Source organism: Chanodichthys erythropterus, chromosome 3, assembly GCF_024489055.1.
Source record: "Chanodichthys erythropterus isolate Z2021 chromosome 3, ASM2448905v1, whole genome shotgun sequence".
NCBI classification, from domain to species: domain Eukaryota; kingdom Metazoa; phylum Chordata; class Actinopteri; order Cypriniformes; family Xenocyprididae; genus Chanodichthys; species Chanodichthys erythropterus.
Window position 1 is genome coordinate 50,928,646 of NC_090223.1, and position 21,836 is coordinate 50,950,481.

The following is a 21,836-nucleotide window of genomic DNA, read 5'->3' on the forward strand; positions in this document are numbered from 1 at the left end:
CAGTCGATCATTTCCCCAGCACGTCGCTAAAACACTCTATACATCTCATTATGTGCATACTATCCACCCTAAATAGTACTGAATATTAATAATGTCACATAGTATGCACGTTTAGACACAGACACTGTCTTTACAGCACATGGAGCGCGATAATGCACAGCCGCGCCAAACATACACGAAGAATATAACCAGTTTAACCGCCATCACTTCAAATTATTTATTAAATTTAGCTCTTAATGCGAGCTCTGTAGTCTCGCCAATAATTCACCAAGGCCGTTCAAACATTTTCAAGACATTTAATTCGTAAAACGACTTTGATTCCCGAACTGGTTCTGATCGAGGCTATCTATCACTGTAACCGGAAAATCTTTTACACTGCGTGGCTCATTCCGGAAGCCAAAAACCCGGAAGTGTGAAAAAGGTCTATTCACTCTAATGCACTCCAGCGCACACTATATGTGTGTCCAGTAAAACAATGTAAACAAAACGTATTCATCTTCCTGCTATGCTGACCAATGGGAGAGCTCATGCCGATCGCTAGCGTCCAACCACGCGCGACGCGTTGCTTTAAATTACGTCACTTGAGCCCATTGGCAATCTGTGGATGGACCAATGGGACGCCGGTGTGTACTCGCTGTTTTGCCTGTGTAGCCAATCAGAGGCCGTGTTCGGGTTTGTTGTTGGTGATGATGACATGAAAATATTTGTTGTTACTGGAAGGAGAGCGAGGAGAGAGTGTGAGGGAAGGGCCTGGCAGGGACGTTCGCTTTCAACGAACATACAAACATCTCACGGTGTTTTCCGTTCACGGGAGGAGCGAACAGCGGCGATGTCGGTGAATATGGACGAGCTGAGGCATCAAGTGATGATTAACCAGTTTGTTTTGACCGCGGGCTGCGCGGCGGACCAGGCGAAGCAGCTTCTGCAGGCGGCGCACTGGCAGTTCGAGGTAACCGTTAATTCATAATCCATATATTATCAGCACAATTCACCGCGGCGGCGCTTTATTCTTGCCTTTCAGACCTTATAGCACTCTTTTGGTGTGTGTGTGATCGCGTTCAAAGCGCTTTTCAGCGCGCCGGATGTGTTATGTAAAGCCACGTCGCATTTGTTTGCATGTAAACAGTGAGTAAAGCGTTTCATGTTGACTATATATCGGTCGAGACGGTGATGTTTTCATGGGCTAGCCTGCTGTTAGCCTGTTAGCCGGTCTGAGGCAGAGCAGCTTTGTGTTTGAACCCTCACTAAAGCCACTGAGATTATCTCTGTTTAATACAGACCTGATGGAAACCAACACGACCTGCTTTATAGGGGAGGAAGGAAACAGTGTTGAAATGTGCTTGTTTGAAGACTTATTCAAGACATTTTGGCTTTGCACATTGTAAATGGATGACACATTACATGAATAGAATAGAAAATAGATGGATTGGGTAGATAGGTACATTACATTTGAAGACTTCAGATGCAAACGCCTCTAAGTGCCATCTGAAATTTTTCTTATAAAATTAGCATTTTTATCAAGCTTGTATGTTTAGGGTCAGTAATTTAACTCTAATGGCAATGAAAATGACCTATTAATTGCCATTAGGATTAAATTACTGACCCTAAACATACAAGCTTTATAAAAATGCTCATTTTAGAAGAGAATTTCAGATGGCACTTAAGTCTTAATTTATTCATTTGGCAGATGCTACTATCCAAAGCGGCTTGCACTGAATTCAGCGTCTACATTTGAGCAGTTCATGCCTTCATTGGGATTTGAACCCATGACCTTGGTGTTTCTGATTGAACACATGTATGGAGAGACAAGGATATGATTATACATGACCATCGTATTCATTTACTGAAAATACATGAACACAAAGACACAAAGTTTATATCAAAGATACGATGAGTACAACAGTCAAAATATTGCCAAACAACCATGACAGAAGAACAGCACAAAAATGGTTAATATACAGATAATAAGTATTGTGTTTCTTGCCAGTCTGTATTTATGACGATTTATTAATAAGTGTTATCCAGCTCACATTTGAAGTGTTGTGTGGTTGTTTTGAGTGTTTCCTGTAAGGAAGAAGTGTTTGCCACAAACGGACATGCCTCGGAGACGATCTCATCAGCAGTGTTGCAACACACTCACAGATACAGATAGATAGAGAGAAAGAGAGAGAGAGAGAGTTTTTTTATTTATTTACATTCCCTGGTGAAAATTCAGCCATATGAACTCAAGCACACTTTAATCATTCACAATCTCTCTCTCTCTCTCTCTCTCTCTCTCTCTCTCTCTCTCTCTCTCTCTCTCTCTCGTGTGTGTGTTTTGTTCCTGTTTTGTTTTTGCTTGTAGGTTCATTGTGTTTATTGTTTGAAATGGTCCAGTGGTTGTGTACAGGACGGACACACACACACTCACACACACTCACACACACACATACTGGTTTGGCTAGATAATGTGTGTATTGTTTATAAAGCAGATATGCATGTAGTAAGCCAGTGAGTAAGTCAGTTCCCTTTAGCTCAACCCTAATAAGTAGGGTAAAGTTTACTCTACTCTCAACAGACTGTGTTTGGACTGGAATGCTGTCTATTTTTTTTTTTAAGAGCGAATAGTATGTGAAACCGCTTTTATTGATAATGGTAAACATTTCAAACAGCTGTGTCACATGTTGTCACATGACCTTATTACATGGAAATTTAATTTAGGGAGTGGCGTCCAGTTATTTTTTAAATCTAAACTTGGTGTAAAAATAAAAGTTTTTTTTTTTTTTTTTTTGGCAGACAAAACAAGTAAGGAGTCTGGAAGAAAAAATATGGCTGATGTTACGGCCGATTCATTCATGCTGCTTGAGTGCACTGCATTGTGGGATCAGTGTGCTTTGTTGTATACTTCATGTTTAAGGGTGCATTTGAAATTGCCTACTCTACAATAATTAAAAAGTACGTACTCTCGGGCATTCAAGTGCAGCTCCTATCTCTTTGAATGGGGAAACATCAAATTTTCCAAAGCTGTTTGCCAAGCTTTCAATTAAATTTCATATTTCAAATTACCAATGAAATCTGACAACAGTTGTCTCATAAATTTTGTTTCTAAATACTCGAATCATGACAAAAAAACTGTATTTTTCAGGTTAGATCAAGCTAATGCTCATGCGCAGTCCTAAGTGCGCGTCTGACTGTTTCTATAGTAACCGGAGCTTCTAACGGCCGCTGCAGTGACACGATGACTTTACCAATCAGCGATTGGCTCTTATTTAGAAGGCGGGACTTATTCCGCCATATTGAGCATTGCTCTTTCTCCCATTCAAAACAATACGAGAGACGCATCTTGTGTTATTCTATAGTCTTTGGTAGTATGGATGTAATCCAGATGCCATGTTCTCATTGTCATGTGACCTACGGCGTCAGATGCGTCACTTCACTGCCATTCACAACTCCTCTTCTGTGTCCTTATGGGATAGTAACAAATTCATTCAATATGCATTTCAAAATCCCGCCAGAAATAGTAGGTCATGTGGGTAATTTTCGTCTAGTGTTTTATGAATACTGTGAATTTGGACATACTCTTTTCACATGCACTTTTTCATTGCTCAGATGCAGCCTAAAGATCTGTCACACTGAGGACATTAACAATAAAGACAGAGTTCAAAATATTAAGGATGCACCGATATGAACATTTTAGCCGATAATTCTTTATATTTGAAAGCTGATGACCGATATATGGGCCGATCAATCTAAATCCAAATTTTTATATAATTTTTGAGAGCCTGTTTACAAAAACAAATGTCTCACCAATAAAAGCCATGTCCCAAGCACACAATCATAATGCTCTCATTATAATTTTATGTAGCCTATATGACAGACATGGCACTTAACTGTATTTTCCCCTTTGAAGTGATTCCAATCATATTTCAGTCAATTCAAAGCCATCATGGTGAACGGTGCGCATCTGAAGTGTCTCAGCTGAAGGAAATAAGCAATTATTTATCGGCTTCAATAGATCAGCCAAAATTTCTTATTGGGCCGATAGCAATAATATTAAAAATGAACATATATCGGCTGATACTGATACGCAATAGTTAATGTTCTTGGTGTGAACGGCCTTAACTTTGCTTACTGTGCATAGTATACTTTGTCAGGGCATGCTGGTGTTGTCATAACTGTTTCCTCATATACTGTGGTTAGTGTTTGTTAACTTTTACTGGTCTGTTTTTGATTGTGAAAGAAGGGAAGTCAACCACACCTTCACTAACAGACAAGTTTGTGTTTACATTCCCAGCATTGACATTCTCGATTAATCCTGAAGTATCGTCAGCGTCCAGATGGTTTCTCCTTCTGAGCGATCTGTTGTAGCTGCTGTAGTTTGAACAGGTGGTCTAAGAGGGTCTCTCTCTCTCTCTGGTGTTGGGTAGTAGCGGTTTGATTGATTGTAGCAAGTGCATGTCTAGGACAAGTGTCCCCTTTGGATCTCTATTATACGATGTATAGGTTCGGTGACAGATGAAGGGGTCAGAGAGCTCTGCTCTTAACCTTCTGATCTCCTTCTGTGATAACATCAGGAGCCAAGAGCAGCCAGGGACAGCTAAAGCTTACACGCTGTAGAAGCACGTTGACCAGCCGCCGGCTGTATTTTAGTCTCGGGAAGCTAGATGTTTGAATATCAGCGTAAAGTATTGCCTAGTATTTCCTCAAACACTCCTTTCATAAATCTGGTGATACCTTCATTTCCTTGGCCTTTGGTGAGCATTTGTTGCATCTCTTGTATTTGTGGCTGTGTCCTGTTGTGGTTGTAAAACCAAAGGAACAAAAACATGAGTAAACCGGAGAAGCTGTTGCCGTCTCCTCGTGAGCCGTTACCTGGTGACGGTGGTAAACATCTGTCACTAGCACTCGCACTGTTACTCATCTCGTATCGCCGTTCAGAACCAAACACTACAATGTGGAAAGAGACCTTCTGTAAAGGGTAAAGTCAAAGGTATGGTTCGGGCCAAGGCCAGCCGTAAAACCAAGTGTAAAATCAGAATCACTGACATTTTCGAGTGTTTGTTGCTATTCCCAGAGTAGTGTCCACATGACAGCGTATTGATTCGCTCTAACAGCTTGTGCATTTTTTTTTTCTCTGTCCCTTTCTGCACATAACTGACCTGGTTTATTGTGGGCATGCTGTGTGTTGGTGAGATGGCTCTCTTTGGGCATGTTCTGTATTTCCACCGTAACGGCAGAAATCAGCAGCCTTTGCAGAAAGGCTGGATGTGACACTCAACCTAGAAACTGACATTAAGCACAATTGTCAATTGTTTCCCTTGATATTGTAATGGTGATTGTAGTTTACATTATAATACTTTTCTGGGCTACCTGAATGCTTCCTTTATGTAGGCTGTAAGAACCATATTTAAATTAGTTTATTGCAGTTTTATGCATCAGTAACTAAACTAAACTTTACATTGGTACTGCTGACTTGAATAACAAAACTGTTACTCAGTTTAAGAAATTGTACATACTAGACATAGTGACAATCCATTAAAATCGTGGTCACTGACTGCAGGCTTAAGGTGCGCTCACATTTACAGTTACTTTTTGCAGAGATATTTATCGAAATTAGGGCTGGGCGATAAATGGTATCATCATATCGAGATTTACGTCAATAACAATGATAATTTCTGGATGTTTTTACTCGATACAGATTATTCTAACAGCCTATCACACATTCGGTGAGTGTATGATGCTTATAAATGATTTCTGTGTGTGAATGAGCGGCGTGGTTTTGTCTGATACACAAACTCTCACACATGTGACGCTCCGTGTTTTCAGCGTCTGTCGACTCCGTATATGAGGACATGAACACATGAACTTCATATCCAGCCACTCTGAGAGTCACTTTACAAGCTTTTCATCATTTCATTTGAGAAAAAACTACCGTCAAATACACACTGAAATTAAAACTGAAAGATCTTCACGACAAACCAGCAAAATAAAAGTTCGGTTTAACTTCAAGAAATTATGACGGAAATATATCACTACTGTATACTAAAATGTACTTCTCAGAGTGATAATAATGGTAATATTTCTACAGAATATCGTACTATCAAGATTTGTTTTTCATCCATTTTAAATTTATACAGTTCAGTTGTGCAGAATCTTGACAAAAAATGCTATATTTTGCTGTAAATTATATTTTAATTTGATTACATTTTAAAAGCTTTTTTTAATGTTTATATAAATTTGTATTAAATAATGAAAAAATAAATAAAATAGAATACAGAATTTTAAAATGGATTTCATTGGGCCCTAAATTAAGCTACTCTGTGTAGTTTAATTATGAATAAACAAGTTTACATGTTTATTTTCATTCTCAAGGTCTAACAAATATGTGGAAATCATTTCCTTCCCCATTAATGGTAAATTAATATTGTGATAATTATCGTATGATATGTGAAAAGAATATTGTGATAATATTTTTGGCCACATCGGAAAGCCCTAATTGAAGTCCAAAAATGGTTGTGGCCAGTAATTTCACATATGGGGGTGAACATTTACCCCATGCAGATTTTGCAATCAGGTTCAAGATGGTCACGTGAATTTGCACATTGACCAACAGAAAACTGCTTGGTTTGAAAGTGACCTCTTCATGAGCGCCACACAATACCTGCAAATCTATGTGACCTATTCAAACTGTTGCAATGAAATAGTTCACCCACACATGAAATTTCCTATTCCTATTTCCTATCGAGTTTCAGAAATGTGGCTGCACCTTTAAACTGTAATCAACACAGTTCTCGAATAGTTTGTGTTGTAGCAGCTGTAAACTTTATCTTGATTTTTTGGTAGCTAGCCAAACAGCATTTTTGGCTATTTTAAGACCATTTCATTCTGTACGACAGATGTCGATCAACGCGGACAATTACCAGATTACAGTACGTCACTTCTTCTCAGACATTCAACAACCCAACAAACGCCAATTTAACATTCAATTGGGGAAATCAAGCACTGATTTGAACACAGGTTTCATGAATCCAGACCTTTCAACCTGTCCACATGGCATTATTCTCATCAAGAATTACTTGTCGATGGGAAGAGACTCTTTGACTGGCACAATGTGATTATTTATTGACATTATATCTGAAATTAAGTGTAATAGAGATAATGTGCAAAGAATTTGATTGATATCAGAATGTCTTTCAAAGATTCATTCTTACGAACCTTCAAATATGGTGTCTAGGGTTTAAATTGAAAGCTCATTGTAACAGCCTGGAATAAAAAACTTTCCACTCACTTATTCCCAGAAATCCAAGTCAATCAGCTTTCAGATTTTCAGTAAGGTTTTAGCATTTTTGTGTGTTATCAGGTAGTGCATGAATGATCAAATATATTCTTAACAAACAATATTCAAACATGCAATCTTGGATGGTTAGCTCACCAGGATCACTATCTCAGCTGTGTATCTTATTTAGCCGTTCACCTCAGGGTTCAACTCATTGCTAGTTCGGATGCCAGGTTTGTACATTGAGGAATCCTTCTTTAGCAGTTAGTGCCAGTGTTAATACAATACAGATGCTCAGTGATACAAACGAGCGTTGTTTAGAGCCATAACCGTGTATGTGCAGTCGGAAATGAGCAATAGTTCAGCACTTGAATGAGAACAATCTCTGTACACATGATGGCGTTTGGGGGAGGGACGGAGAAGATTCGATGACAAAGAACTCTGTGGTTATGCAGCAGCGGAAACAATGGCGGATTGGCGAGTTCATCTTGATATGTGTGTCACGTCAAGCCGCAGACATTCCTGCACTAGCCGTGGCTGTTGTTAAACAAAACGAGAGAACAGGAGAAAGACAGGAGAGGGGGAAGGGACCGGGCGGGGGATGAGAAGAGGGCGCTCACTGAGGGAAGTGTTACCAGACGAGGGCTTGAGGGAGAGAAGGCCAGACACTCATGTGTTGGGCAATACTGAAACCATGATTGTTGAGAGGCCATACGTGGAGTTCAGAGATGCTTTGAACACATGAATCATCAGCAAGTCATATTATGAAACATTCATACTCTTGACACGATGCTCAATTTTTCACCCTATTTAATCATTCAAAACAGAATATATCTAATGGCTTGAATACACATCTTCTCTTTTATTCATCTTTTTGAATAACAAAGTCAACTTTCTTGGTATAATGAAGGTTCATAAAAAGTTTTGTCGCAATACTGGAATTTCCAACTTTGATATTGATCGATATTCAATACCTTTTTCGATACCATAGGGAAAACTGCCATATATACCGCCATACAGATCGTTGGTTATTACCTCTTTTTTTTTTTTTTTTTTCCTAAATCAGCACAGAGAGGCTTTATTTGAATCTTTGAACTACATTTACAAGAAAAATACAAACGGTCAGTAATAAATTAAGAACAAATAAACAAATTGCAAATGATATCACAAATAAATACAATAGAATAAAGAGACAAATGGAATAAACATGGCTTTTTCAATGGTATATTCAGGTAAGAAATTCTACAGAAATGAAAGTAATCAAATGTAAAATAACACTGTATTCTCAAATTCAGATTAATGCTGGCATTAAAAGTTGCAAAAGTTATTCAGTCAAGAGCAGCAAGTGATTTTCTCTTTGTCTTTTGTTCTTTGATTAACATGACAGACAGCAGCAGGTTTATTAGGCTGCTGTCACTTTAAGAGCTTATGCACTGATCCAATATACTGTTACACAACATGCGTTTTCTCTCAACTATTTACATTCCAAAACTGACAGTATTTACCTGAATATTCTGCAAGGCTGACAGGCATTTTGACAATTTTGTATGTATTTGACCGTTTAAGTGCAATAAGCCACGAAAAATAAGTTAACTTGGTATTCGCAAACTGTTTGAGAGGCGGCTTTATGAGAGCGCCACTTATCTAGATCAGTGGTGTGCGCGCTTTTGATGTGAGAGCGAAACCTGAGGGAATGAGTAAAATTATGCGCAATACAAGCACTATTCAACCGGAGCAAATGAGAAGAGTGAGTGAAAGGAGGCGGTTTTGTGTCAATTCGCCACTGGATAGAAGAGAGAATGAGAATGCGCAGCAATTTCAGTGTATCGATACTGTAGAAAAGGAGTATTGGAACCGTTTCAGATATTTCAGTATCGATACATATCAATGTTTTTGACAGCACTACTTTGTTAGTACTTTAGCGTAATGAAATGTGGGGCAACCAACACACAGAAACTTGCAGAAGAAGAAAAAAACATTTAAATAGGAAATTATGGCAGAGTATGATAATAAAAAAAATTGTAAAATATCAGTTGATTAAGATTAAGATTAGTTCAGGTAAAATGTCATGTGGTGCAACTCCTCCAAAAATGTAATTATATTTATGAATTAATAATTATATTTGTTATATATTTCTCAAGATAAAGTATGTATTTTATACATTTTTTTATAAATATTTTTATGTATTTTTTTTTTTTTCGTAAATATTGAAGATGTGTACACTTGCATGTATTAAAGGTGCAAGGGAAATGGCTTGATTTAAATGATATTTTTAGAGTCATAAGAGCTTCAAATATTCTGGGTCCCCTCTTCACTGTAACTCTTTGGGGTTTCTCATCTACTAGACAAAAAGCTGCACTATTTTGAGGCATCATTGATGTTCTTAGTACAAACAGTGCTACAAAACCCAAGTGTAAGCAGTAGTAATAGTTATGCTTATCTTGGTAAGCAAAACTGGTTGCCTATGTGTTTATCCATGTGTATCTCACATTTTTCATGAGCTCAGAGCCCGCATAGTGTATCAGTTCTTAGAATCCTGCACAGATTGCATGTGACGGTTTAAAAACCCTCTTTTAGATCACAGAGTGCTTGAACCGACTGACCCGTGGCCGTCACAGGCCAGGAGGAGGGAGGATAACGATCAGTGTTTCCAAACCAGAGTTCCTCTGCCCATTCATGTTGTAATGCAGCTTCCTCCGTCTCATCCCCATCTCTTTCTCTCTCTTTTTCCACAGACGGCTCTGAGCTCGTTTTTCCAGGAGTCTAACATCCCCAGTCATCACCAGATGGTAAGTGTGTTTAGCATGGAGAGAGAAGGAAAATGAGCAGTTCCGTGTTCAACATCCTGTCATTGTCATCAGACGGCCCGTTCTCAACATAGCATATGAGAGAATAATGAGGGGCTGGACTTCCTGAAGGCCACAGATAATATTAAAAAGCCTGAAAAACTTATCATGCTAGTCAGGGCTTCTTGGAAACAGTTGTAATTGTTTTTCATGACCACTCCAAATCAACGTCATAATCATAACATAATTTCTGTTGCAGCATAATTTCAAAAATGATCTACATTGGAATAGGCAGGAGTTTTGTGTTGTGAATGTTAGAGTGTTTGCACAGTATTGGTATTTATTTGTTTATGAATACCATTTTCTATGATGGATTTTTTTTTTTTTTTTTTTTTAACTTTGTTTTTCCATTCCACTGCACCACTTTTCCATTGTTTTTCAGTCTAGATGTGCTAGACGGACGTGTTTGACCCTTTCGCTCATGTCTCGCATCTTTTGCTGCGTCGCGCACATGATGCGTCATTTTAAAAACGTGGCGTTCAAATTCAAGAAGTTTAAAAAACGTGTCTCGAGACCTTGCGTTTTTGGCCATTTGCACCATTTTGTATGGCTTATGGAGTTGCTGCCTAGTATGTAGAGTGTTTTAAATCTGTCACTTATGAGGATCCACTTCTTTCTTGTGTTCACAAACAGCTAGACGGAGCACAAAGGGATGCTTTTAACTATTTTTAACCTGCTATGCTGTCTCTATGAATACTTATGATGCCAGACGCTTAATAAAATGGTTAGATGTGATGCAATGGCCAAAGATTTTTGATTGCTGTGGTGGGGGTGCTTTAAAGTGGGTAAATTTATAAACTCAGCTCATCAAGGTTTTAACAGTTACTGTGAGGAAGACTAGTCTGTAGAAAAACAAAAACAGTCAACTTCATTTAAAGGTGCAGTATGTAATATTGACAGCTAGTGGTTGAAATGGGTACTGCAGTCTAAATTAGGGCTGCATGATTTATCGCACGCGATTATTTCATGCGCAGCTTGTCAGAGTTGTATGGCTCTGTGATCAGTAGTAAATGCTTCTCGATCTGAAAGCCAGAGGGCGCTCTCGGGCAGAAACTGCAAATATGCCTTGCTGCCGAAGTTGAACACGCGTCATTCCAGGAAATCCTATACAATCGCTGTAGCTGAATAAACAGAATATTGAAACATTTTGATTGATTAAACATGATTAATAAACACACAACTGCCATATTCTGTGTAAGCCACTTCATCTGACAGAAGGATGCTCAACTGTCGTTACGAAGTGAGTTTGGAGGAAAAACATGTTCTTAAATGTTTTCTTTTGTTGGACAAGATGTTAATAAATGCTTCTCATGTCTGGAAAGATGTTTGACGCGTGTTGTTTTTTCAAATGCACATTATAAGCGATTCAAACTTTCAGATGTTTTCAGATGGATTAGCATTTGGAGCCATAATTCACTGACAAGCCACACATAAAAAAATAATTGCAGCTATGCGATTTCATAATCGCACTAAGACAAATAGTTTAAGCGCGATTTTAATGGGTTTTTTCAAATCGTGCGATTAATCGTGCAGCCCTAGTCTAAATTCAAAATATTGGAGAGTTGTTTCCCCCTCCTCCTCCTCCTCAGACTTGACGCTCACCTGGGTTGCCAGATTAAGGAGACGTAACAGGAACAAGCACAATTGACAATGGAAAGCAACCAGCCTTAAAGGAACACTCAACTTTTTTTTGAAAATAGGCTCCATTTTCCAACTCCCCTAGAGTTAAACAGTTGAGTTTTACTGTTTTTGAATCCATTCAGCCGATCTCCGGTTCTGGCGGTACCACTTTTAGCATAGCTTAGCATAGTTCATTGAATCTGATTAGACCGTTAGCATCGCGCTTAAAAATGACCAAAGAGTTTAAATATTTTTCCTATTTAAAACTTGAACCTTCTGTAGTTACATTGTGTACTAAGACATTTGTGAGAGGCGCTGCGTAATATCATTGCGCCTGCTGCACCCAATGGGTCATGAAACACGAGCAGAACGAATTTTTGTGTAAATAGTGTGTAAAGTGGTTCTGGCCTAAATTTTCGGATTCATTAAAATGTTCGTATTTTCCAAATGTTAGTTGGTATGAAAGAAATCTACACCTGCTCCCAGTCACGCGTAAATAGTGCGTTTAACATCAAAACATTTTGCTCATTAATAAGGCTGCATTTTAATTCACCTTAATCGGGTACATATTTACACAGCATTTTGATAAAATATTTGCCTGTATATAGTAATTACATACGTTTTTTTTCTTTTTACTTTTATTGTGAGAGCCAGTAATAGCATCTGCAAACAGAGCACTTTAATCAAATAATTAATTGATTTCAAAAGGGCTGGGCAAACTAATGGCCCCGTAATTGTTATGGAAATTGTTTCCTATAAAATGGCCAAAAATCCTTGGTTTGGTGTCATAATATGATGCCCATATATAGTTGTCAGTCGGATTTAATGGGTAATTGAGAATGAGCGTGCACGCGCGTCCCATTTACGACTGATTGGAATTCATTAACACACACACAAATTTCACTATCACTTCTGACGTTTACGAAGTATTTGTGAATCAGGAGAAGAGTTTTCGGGTAGGTCTCTTTACACACAAATTACTTGCATATTTACTAGTATATTTACAAATGTTTCATGAATGAGACCCAATGTACGGCAGCAAAGTTCCTTGATTATTACGCCTGAATGAGAGTATAGTTCCTAGCCATATCAGCCTAGAAAATCACAACTTTTCATTTTCCGTCGGTCTTAGTACATGATGCAACTACAGAAGAATCAAGTTTTAAATAGGAAAATATCAAATCTCTTTAGTCATTTTTCAGCGAGATGCTAACGGTCTAATCAGATTTAATGAACTATGCTAAGCTATGCTAAAAGTGGTACCGCCAGACCCGGAGATCGGCTGAATGGATTCGAAAACGGTAAAACTCTACTGTTTAACTCTAGGGGAGTTGGAAAATGAGCCTATTTTCAAAAAAAAGTGGAGTGTTCCTTTAAACTGTACATTGATCAGCTAAAATACGTTTGCAATGTTTTTATTGACGAGGACTGTTAGGTTCTGGTAGAATCTGTGATCGCTGACCCAGTTCGTTTGCTGGCTTCCAAGGTGGCAATACGCTGTGTTTTCAAACAGCTGGCAACCAGGGGTGTCAATACTATTTGGTAAACTGGCAGTGGGCGGCATCACACAGACCAAAACAAAAACAGACTTTCTTCCTAGTTGTGATGTATATCAGTGTGAAACGGCCTCTTGAACAAGAATAAATGATTTTGTCCATGGGGGATTGTTTGGATGGTTGTGGTTTGCTATTGGTGGATCTCATGTGAGTGACAGGTTGCCCCGCCCTCGTACCAGTAAACGCATCATCAGAGAAGAGAAGAGATGAGCTGCAAGAGGGAGGGGAAGATATTTTGATTAAAGATTATAAGGCACATGAATTAAAAAAAAAAAAAAAAAAAAAAAAAAATATATATATATATATATATATATATTATTTGCACATGAATTAAAAAAAAAAATGCAAATAAAAACATTTTTTAATAAATACTGCAATATTCCATTAAAAAAAAAACAAGAATTGTCCATTTTTGATTTCATGGTGACTTTAAATGATTATCTAATACAGCCTGAAAATTTTCCAGCCGTGACTCCCACACATGTCCATATCCTGTGTCCCTGGAATATAGTCTTATCAGTCACTTGTTTAAAGATGTGCTGGACAAAACCCTCAGCGATAGGAGCAGATCAGACAGCTGTTGAGCGTTTGATCAGTAATGTGGTCTGGGGCTTGATGAAGTGATTTTTGTGTCTGTACACGCACATGCAGCTGTTTTTTACCCTCATCAGACGGCTGAAACATGAGCCGAACCGTTTCCTCTCGAACAAAAAAGCAGACGTGCAACCGCTGTTCTTCAGTCTGCCGAGGGTTACGCAATCAGTTTTTCTTCTCACAAAACCAGTCCCCGTGGACATGCCGTGATATGATTCTTACAGTCATGCTGCGTTTTAAAAGATCAGCGTCAGCCTCCACCCACGACATGTGCGTGCCTGAATGTGTGTGTGTTTCTTTCTCTTTTAATCTGGCTGTATGTGAAGGGAGTGTGTTTGAGAAAAGCAGAGGCAGGAAGTGTGTCTGTGTTTGTTTTTATTTTGAGAGCAGCCATTACATCATGCAGCTGGCGACCATATATGAACAAAGGGGCGGAGCAAAGACAAGAGCAGGATCTGATTGGATCAGAAGCATCTGTGTGTGTTTGTGTCATTAATGCTCACAGTGTATGAATGTGTGTGTGTGTATGATACACATGCAGTCAACACAAAGGAGACATTTATAAACACACAGGACCCATTTCCTGACGGCTGCAGATGTACATGCTTATGAGTCACTTCCTTTGGGTTCTCATCACAAAATAAATAAATAATAATATAGCCTTATTTTTATCTGATGTACACTGTTTTCTTTTTTTAAACAGTTTGCTGTAAATATAAAGTGGAATGTGTTTTATTAAAAATATAGTACAAAATACAGTTTCCTGAGAATCACAAAATATTTGTTGCTGGTATATAGTAAGTTGTCAGCAGCGCCGGGGCTTTTATTGGTTCACGCCTGCTTTGACTCTCTCTTGAGGCAGTGCAGAGCCCCATAGAAAGTCCCTCGGGTCTCAAACAGGTCCTTTGACATCCTGTCTGTAAGTCATGTTTACTCTGGGCCCGGCACACACTGTTATGACTGTCCTTGAAAAGGGAGTCTCAAAGCAAAACACTCCACCCTCTGCGGGCCTGTGCAGTTGAAACCACTCACTGGAGCCGTAAACTTGTACACTATTCGTCAGCTCAAATGGTGTTATTTATTGCACTGTAAAAAAAAAATAAAAAAATAAAAGCTGTGCATTGCTGCTTTTAAACTATTCAGAACGTTAGCCCTGTTAACTTCCATTGATAGCTTTTGTGATTGTCACTTTAGCTGAATTTCTTTTCCACCGATATTACCCAGAACAATTTGTCCCAGGACCTTTTTTTTCCCCCAGACCTATTGCTAGCTGCATTATCATAGCGGCCTTAAATACCATGAAGATAATCTGGTGGCGTTGGACTGCGCGTGACTTTCCAGTTCCGGCTGGATTTCGTCCTCCGCATATAAGCTTAATAAAGCCTGAACCTCATCGTCAGTGCATCAGAGGAATTTTTTAAACTCCAATGTTGATTTGAATAGCAAACAACTCTGCAAACGATGGTTGAAATAAAATGCTGCCAATCAGCAACCAATCAGCATGTTCAGCACCCATGTCCCACCCCCGAAAGTTCCTGAACTTTGAAAAAGTACTACCTCGTGAGCAGGGACTTTCTGAGGGGGAAATTTGTACCCAGAACTTCACTTAGACCTTGGTTCCTGAGGTCAAAACACACAGAGTACCACCCCAAAGCTCCTTGTGGAAACGCGGCTTCAAAGGGGCTCTATGTAGAGTTCAGAAACCCTTGTTATTAGCGACACCTGTGGCCATTAAATGAACTGCAGCCAACAACTTACTGTTCGTGCTCACACTCATGGACACTGAACGTGATTCAAGGCCCTGATATCTCACTTTATAGCACTTTTCCGTTCTTTGCTTAGAAGTAAAAAGTTGGAAATACCTTTTGCAGTGATATACTGTTAACAAACATTCAGACACCGTCCACACTGCTGAGAGTGACGTTTAGATGATTAATAATTCCAATAAATGACTCTTGTTAATGTCTTAATGCAAGATTAATACAGTTTAATGAAGCTAGCACTGAATAAACTAAATTACCTTTAAAAATGTATTAAAAAGTAATTTTTGTAACGACTGTTACTTGTTGAATTGTATTCTTTTCCTATTGACCACTCAAATTACACAGATTCATTTTGGAAATTTAGGTCTGACGTTTTAATTATGTAAATGTTTTTTATGTATTTATGAAAATGCAATACATTGTTTCTATTGTGTATGCATTCATGGGGAAAATAGTGTTATCTAAAAATATTTAAAATGTTGCTGAAAAATGTAGTTTAACCAGTAGTGTCGCTAATTTTAGCTGGTTATTTCCCAGTTGTAAGGAACTGCTTTTGTTATTTGTAAATGCGATAAATTGTAGTAGTATCGTCATGCGACCCCACTATATGGTGAAAAATAGTGTAGCTTTTCAAAGTAACAAGCTATTTTGGAAACGGTTAACATGCTAATTTAGTACCTTCAGTGATTTTGAAAGTGGCCACTGGATACAAAATATAGAGCAAAATACAGAGTTTAAGATCTGTAAGAGGAGTGTAATTGAACCGTAGAGTGTTTTTCCAGTCATAGTGTTGATATAAACACTGAGAAGAGAGTGAAGATGTTTTGACCTTTCAGTGTTTATATCCACACTGATGAACTATTTAACAGACTGATGTGTGTTTGTCCCTTTGACCCTCATCATCGCTGCTCAACCTAAATTAAACTCCTCTGTTGACAAACCCTTCAGTCACCTGATCTCAGTGTGTGTGTGTGTATTGTGGTTATTACAGGAGCAGTTATCAGGAGCTGAAACTGCTGTCCATTATATGTGGCCTACTTTTCTTCATAACACACGGACAGCAGAGAGGCTTACCAGTGCAAACAAAACTAATGCTTTATGGGAATCATGGGACTGATGCTCAGCACAATAGCGTTCAGTTTGAACATCTGACTCTGTTTACTGAGCATATACTTTTGTCTAAGTGTCCAATAAAGCCTCATCTGGTATCTGACATATGCATCTGTGCGTGATATGATTACTGACTTCACATCGGACATGTGCGTCTCATAGCATGTTATTTACATACTATAATGTAACACAAACCTCCTCCAGATCATTGGGGAAATTCATTTTTTACTGTGGTTGTCCAATTGTAAGAGTTATTTATGTGTAGAAGGTACAGTAGAAAGTTTTGGTTTGAGTAAACTTGACTAATATATTTTTATCTTTTTGCCCTATTTGTTTATATATATATATATATATATATATATGCCTCATTAAAAATTTTATTTTTCTTGATTATTATTTCTTAGAAACAAATATGATTATTTAAAGAAAATAAGTTATAATATGATTATTTTCCAAACAAATAATCCTAATCATATTTTAACAAAACTGCTTTTTTCAAATTTATATTTGAAAACCTGTTTATCCACCAAATCAAGGTCATGTGGTGCGACCAGCATGACTAAAGAAACATAAAACAGGAAATGAAATTAAAATATCAGATAATTTGTCCTTTTTATATCAAGACAAGGTTATTTCAGGCTGTAAAATATAAAGTGGTGAAAATCCCCAAATAATTAGTGTTATTTATGAATTTATAATTCATAATATTTGTTAAAAAAACGTGTAAAGTTTATATCTTGACAGTATGGTGTAAGGAAAAGTTATTGCTTTTATTTGATGGTTACGCAATATATTTTTATAGGCATTACATTTTTTTTCTTGAAAATAGTACAAGGTTTTCAAAACCATATGAAACCAATAAACGTATTATGCACATTTCTAAGAACTTAACACCAGTGTTATTGTAGTATCATTGAAATACTATTGTAGTTATATATATATATATATATATATATATATATATATATATATATATATATATATATATATATATATATATATATATATATATATATATATATATATATATATATATATATATATATATATATTACTGTAAAAAAAGGTAACTGATAAAAAAAAAAAAAGATTATATATATATAATGTTTTTTTTTTTTTTATCAGTTACCTTTTTTTACAGTACTGGTCAAAAGTTTGGAAGTATTACTAATTTTAATCTTTTTGAAAGTCTCTTATGCTCATAAAAGCTGCATTTATTTGATCAAAAATACAGAAAAAAACAGTATTACAATTTTTTAAAGTAACTTTTCTGTTTGAATATATATTAAAATATAATTTATTGCTGTGATCAAAGGTACCAAAAGGAACCTGTGATACTTCATTGATGAATAAAAAGTTAAAAAGAACAGCATTATTAGAAATATTTTCTAACAATATATTTTTACGATCACTTTTTATCAATTTATCAAATCCTTGCTAAATAAAAGTATTAATTTCTTTCAAAAAAGAAAGGAAAAAATAGCTGACCCCAAACTTTTAAACGGTAGTGTATATTGTTACAAAAGATAACAATGACTCTGAAGACCGGAGTAATGATGCTGAAAATTCAGCTTTGATCACAAGAATAAATTACATTTTAAAGTATATTAAAGTGGAAAACCATTATTTTAAATTAAAACTAATATTTCACAATTTTACTGTTTGTTTGTTTGTTTTTCTGTATTTTTGATCAAATAAATGCAGTCTTGATGAGCAAAATCATTAAAAATAGCAATGTTTCCAAATGTCCATATAGTTTTTATTTCAGTTTTAGTTAATTTAGTACATCAAGTTAAACTAAATGAAATTGAGAAATGTTGCATTGGAAACTAGGTGAAATAAAATAAGTTTGTTTCTTTATTTCAGTTAACAGTTTCTTTTATTTTAAGTTACTAAAAGGTTTTTTATATGGTTTTAGTTAAAGGCATAGTTCACCCAAAAATGAAAATTTGAGGTTTATCTGCTTACCCCCAGGGCATCCAAGATGTAGGTGACTTTTTTTCTTCAGTCGAACGCAAATTATGATTTTTAACTGCAACCGCTGCCGTCTGTCAGTCAAATAATAGCAGTAGATGGGAACTTCAACTATAACAGTAAATAAAACTTGCTTAGACAAATCAAAATTAAAACCTGCGGCTCGTGACGACACATTAATGTCCTAAGACACGAAACGATCGGTTTGTGCGAGAAACCAAACATTATTTATATCATTTTTACCTCTAATACACCACTATGTCCAACTTCGTTCAGCTTCCTGTTAGTGAGGTCAAAAAACGCGTTCTGAAGATGGAAGTGATGTCTCGCCCATATACTTCAATGAGTGCGAGACATCACTTCCGTTGTCAGAGCGCGTTCAGACCTCACTAGCCGGAAGCTGAACGAAGTTGGACATAGTGGTGTATTAGAGGTAAAAATTATATAAATACTGTTCGGTTTCTTGCACAAACCGATCGTTTCGTGTCTTAGGACATTAATGTGTCGTCACGAGCCGCAGGGTTTAATTTTGATTTGTCTAAGCAAGTTTTATTTACTGTTATAGTTGAAGTTCCCATCTACTGCTATTATTTGACTGACAGACGGCAGCGGTTGGAGTTAAAAATCACCATTTGTGTTCTACTGAAGAAACAAAGTCCTCTACATCTTGGATGCACTGGGGGTAAGCAGATAAACATCAAATTTTAATTTTTGGGTGAACTCTCCTTTTAACTATAATAACCCTACATGTTTTCCTCCTTTTAGCATGTTCACACTTTTATGTCATTGATGATTGTTTGTGTTTGTGTTTAGATGTGCACTCCACGCAACACTCCAGCCACGCCACCCAACTTCCCCGATGCCATCACCATGTTCTCCAAGCTGCGGACGTCCGAATGCGGCAATGGCACCAGCGGAGCCGGCGCTTCTGGCCAGGCGTCTATGGCGTGCTCTCCTCCTCCCCACTCCTCCGCACAGGGCTTCGGCTCTTTCTGGGCATCCTCGCCCCCCAACCACCAGCCTGCCTGGCTGCCCCCGTCCTCTCCCACCGGCCACCACGCGCTCCATCACCACCACCATCACATGCACCAGCCGCTTACGTGGCCTCCCGTATCCCAGCCTGCCAACGGCCAGCAGACGCCTGTCATTTCAGCCCTGCACGGCCAGAGATGAGGGGGGGACGGGTTTAACGGGGTTCAACGGGGTGGGAATACTCACTGAGACTTTGAATGGCCAAGGGGGGAAAGACATGGTACTCTTTCTTTCTGTTTTCTAAAGATGAACAGTCTTCTTTTGGAGATCTCGTTTTGTTCTTTTATCTATTGTCGATTTAATTTCTGTCCAAACCCGGGGAAGAACCACTATGGAGTAAAAAAAAAAAAAAAAAAAATTATGGAAGTTATAAAAGAGGTGCCGGAGTCCCAAAGAAGTTCAGCGGAAGGAAGCCACGGAGTCAGACCGGACGAATGTGTGCGTGTGAATCTTCGGTCGTCGCTCTTTTTCCCGCTGTTCTCGGACTCTCTCCTCCTCTGTAGCGCCGTGTCGGCAACACGCACTCGCAATAAAATGGCCGACGAACAATAATGGCACATCATGGTGGTGGTGCTGTTCTGCATCCCGGGAAGCATCAGGAGGACATTTCTGTAGAGATAGTTATCTGCTGTTAAATGACTATCGTGTATTTGTTCAAAATGCACATTTTCAAGTGCGTACAGCTTCAGACGAAACGGAAATGCTGAGTTGAATTTATTATTGTGAATCATACAAAACAAACAACCTTTGTTTCAGATATAAATGGAAAAACCAGAAAATGACCAGGAACAGTTTGCAATAATCCTGGTCAGAATTGTTTGAGATGATGCCCTGATTCGTTCGATTTTATTTTTCAGTAATGATGACTTTAAATGCAAAGTTTATTTTTGTTTCCCAACTTTTATCGTGTACACAGTTAAATCAGGAAAGCTTCTTGTGTTTAAACTAAAACTGTGGTGGAGAATTACAGACTCAAGCTTTAAAAAAAAAAAAGTGTTTTGTTTGGGGTTTGTTTACCTGCAGAAAACTAAAAATACTAGCGTGCTCCTATTTGATTTGCAAAGCTCGTTGGATCCACACAGCCGGCGGAGTGAAGCTCAGCTCCTGCTACCTCCTGATCATGTCTCTGGACGGCTGAATGGCCTCTCTGTGTGATGACGGAGGCCTCAAATACCTCACGCTCTTTGCTGAACGCGCTGTGTGAAACCAATCGGGCTCGGCTCAGACCCCTCAGTGGACGAGGACTGGTCTGGTGTCACTTATTGGCATTTGTGTCGTACTGGTTGTGATGCTATAGAGCGGGAAGGCTGACCCTAGATCAGAAAGTTGATTGGCTGTGATATTCTGAGATGACACGGTTCTTTAGTTTTTATTAGCTTCCCTTCATTCGTTCATCTTAGACAATCACTTTTGCCGTTTGAGTTTGTGGTTTAGTTCGACCTCAGTCAGGCAATAGATGCCACATTTCTTTTAAAGCGATTGAAAACAAGGCTGTGAGGCAATACATGTACGCTTTTGTTCAGTGTCTGTCGTTTAGATGATGGAAAAATAAAAAATGTGCCCAAGAAACTCAAAAGTTTATTTTGTAAACTTAATATGTAAATGATTCTCAAATGCAATCTTGTGTAAATTGACATTTTTAATTCGGTAAAACTGGTTACGGAATGGATTTATTGATGTACACAGGAAATTGTTTAGCTTGTTCCATAAATAAGGCAAATTGTTCATAATCATTCGTAGCTCCATTATTTTGTCATTTGTCATGTTGAATTTGTGTGAATTAGTCGCAAAACCAAATCATAGTCACAAATTTTACCAACAATTGACTTGCAAACTGTTTACATATTCTAGCTTAAATTGTCATCTATTAAATTGTCGTGTGTGTATATATTGACATATGTAAATCCATTTGCGGTTAAATTGTCATATAAGAAATTGAGTATATACGTTTGTAAATTGTCATATATATTATATAAGTAATTCCATTTGGGGTTAAATTTATATGCATGTGTATATATACATTATTATATATATATATATATATATATATATATATATATATATATATATATATATATATATATAT

General features: G+C 37.6%; 1 protein-coding gene across 1 annotated transcript; it reads left to right on the forward strand.

Moving 5' to 3' along the window:
- The first annotated feature begins 698 nt into the window (after nt 1-698).
- ubald2 (UBA-like domain containing 2) lies at nt 699-21,753 on the forward strand. The gene is made up of 3 exons (XM_067377110.1): nt 699-949; nt 9,991-10,044; nt 19,532-21,753. The coding sequence occupies exons 1-3, from the start codon at nt 830-832 to the stop codon at nt 19,889-19,891; spliced, it is 534 nt and encodes a 177-aa protein (XP_067233211.1). The 5' UTR covers nt 699-829; the 3' UTR covers nt 19,892-21,753.
- The last annotated feature ends 83 nt before the right edge of the window (nt 21,754-21,836 follow it).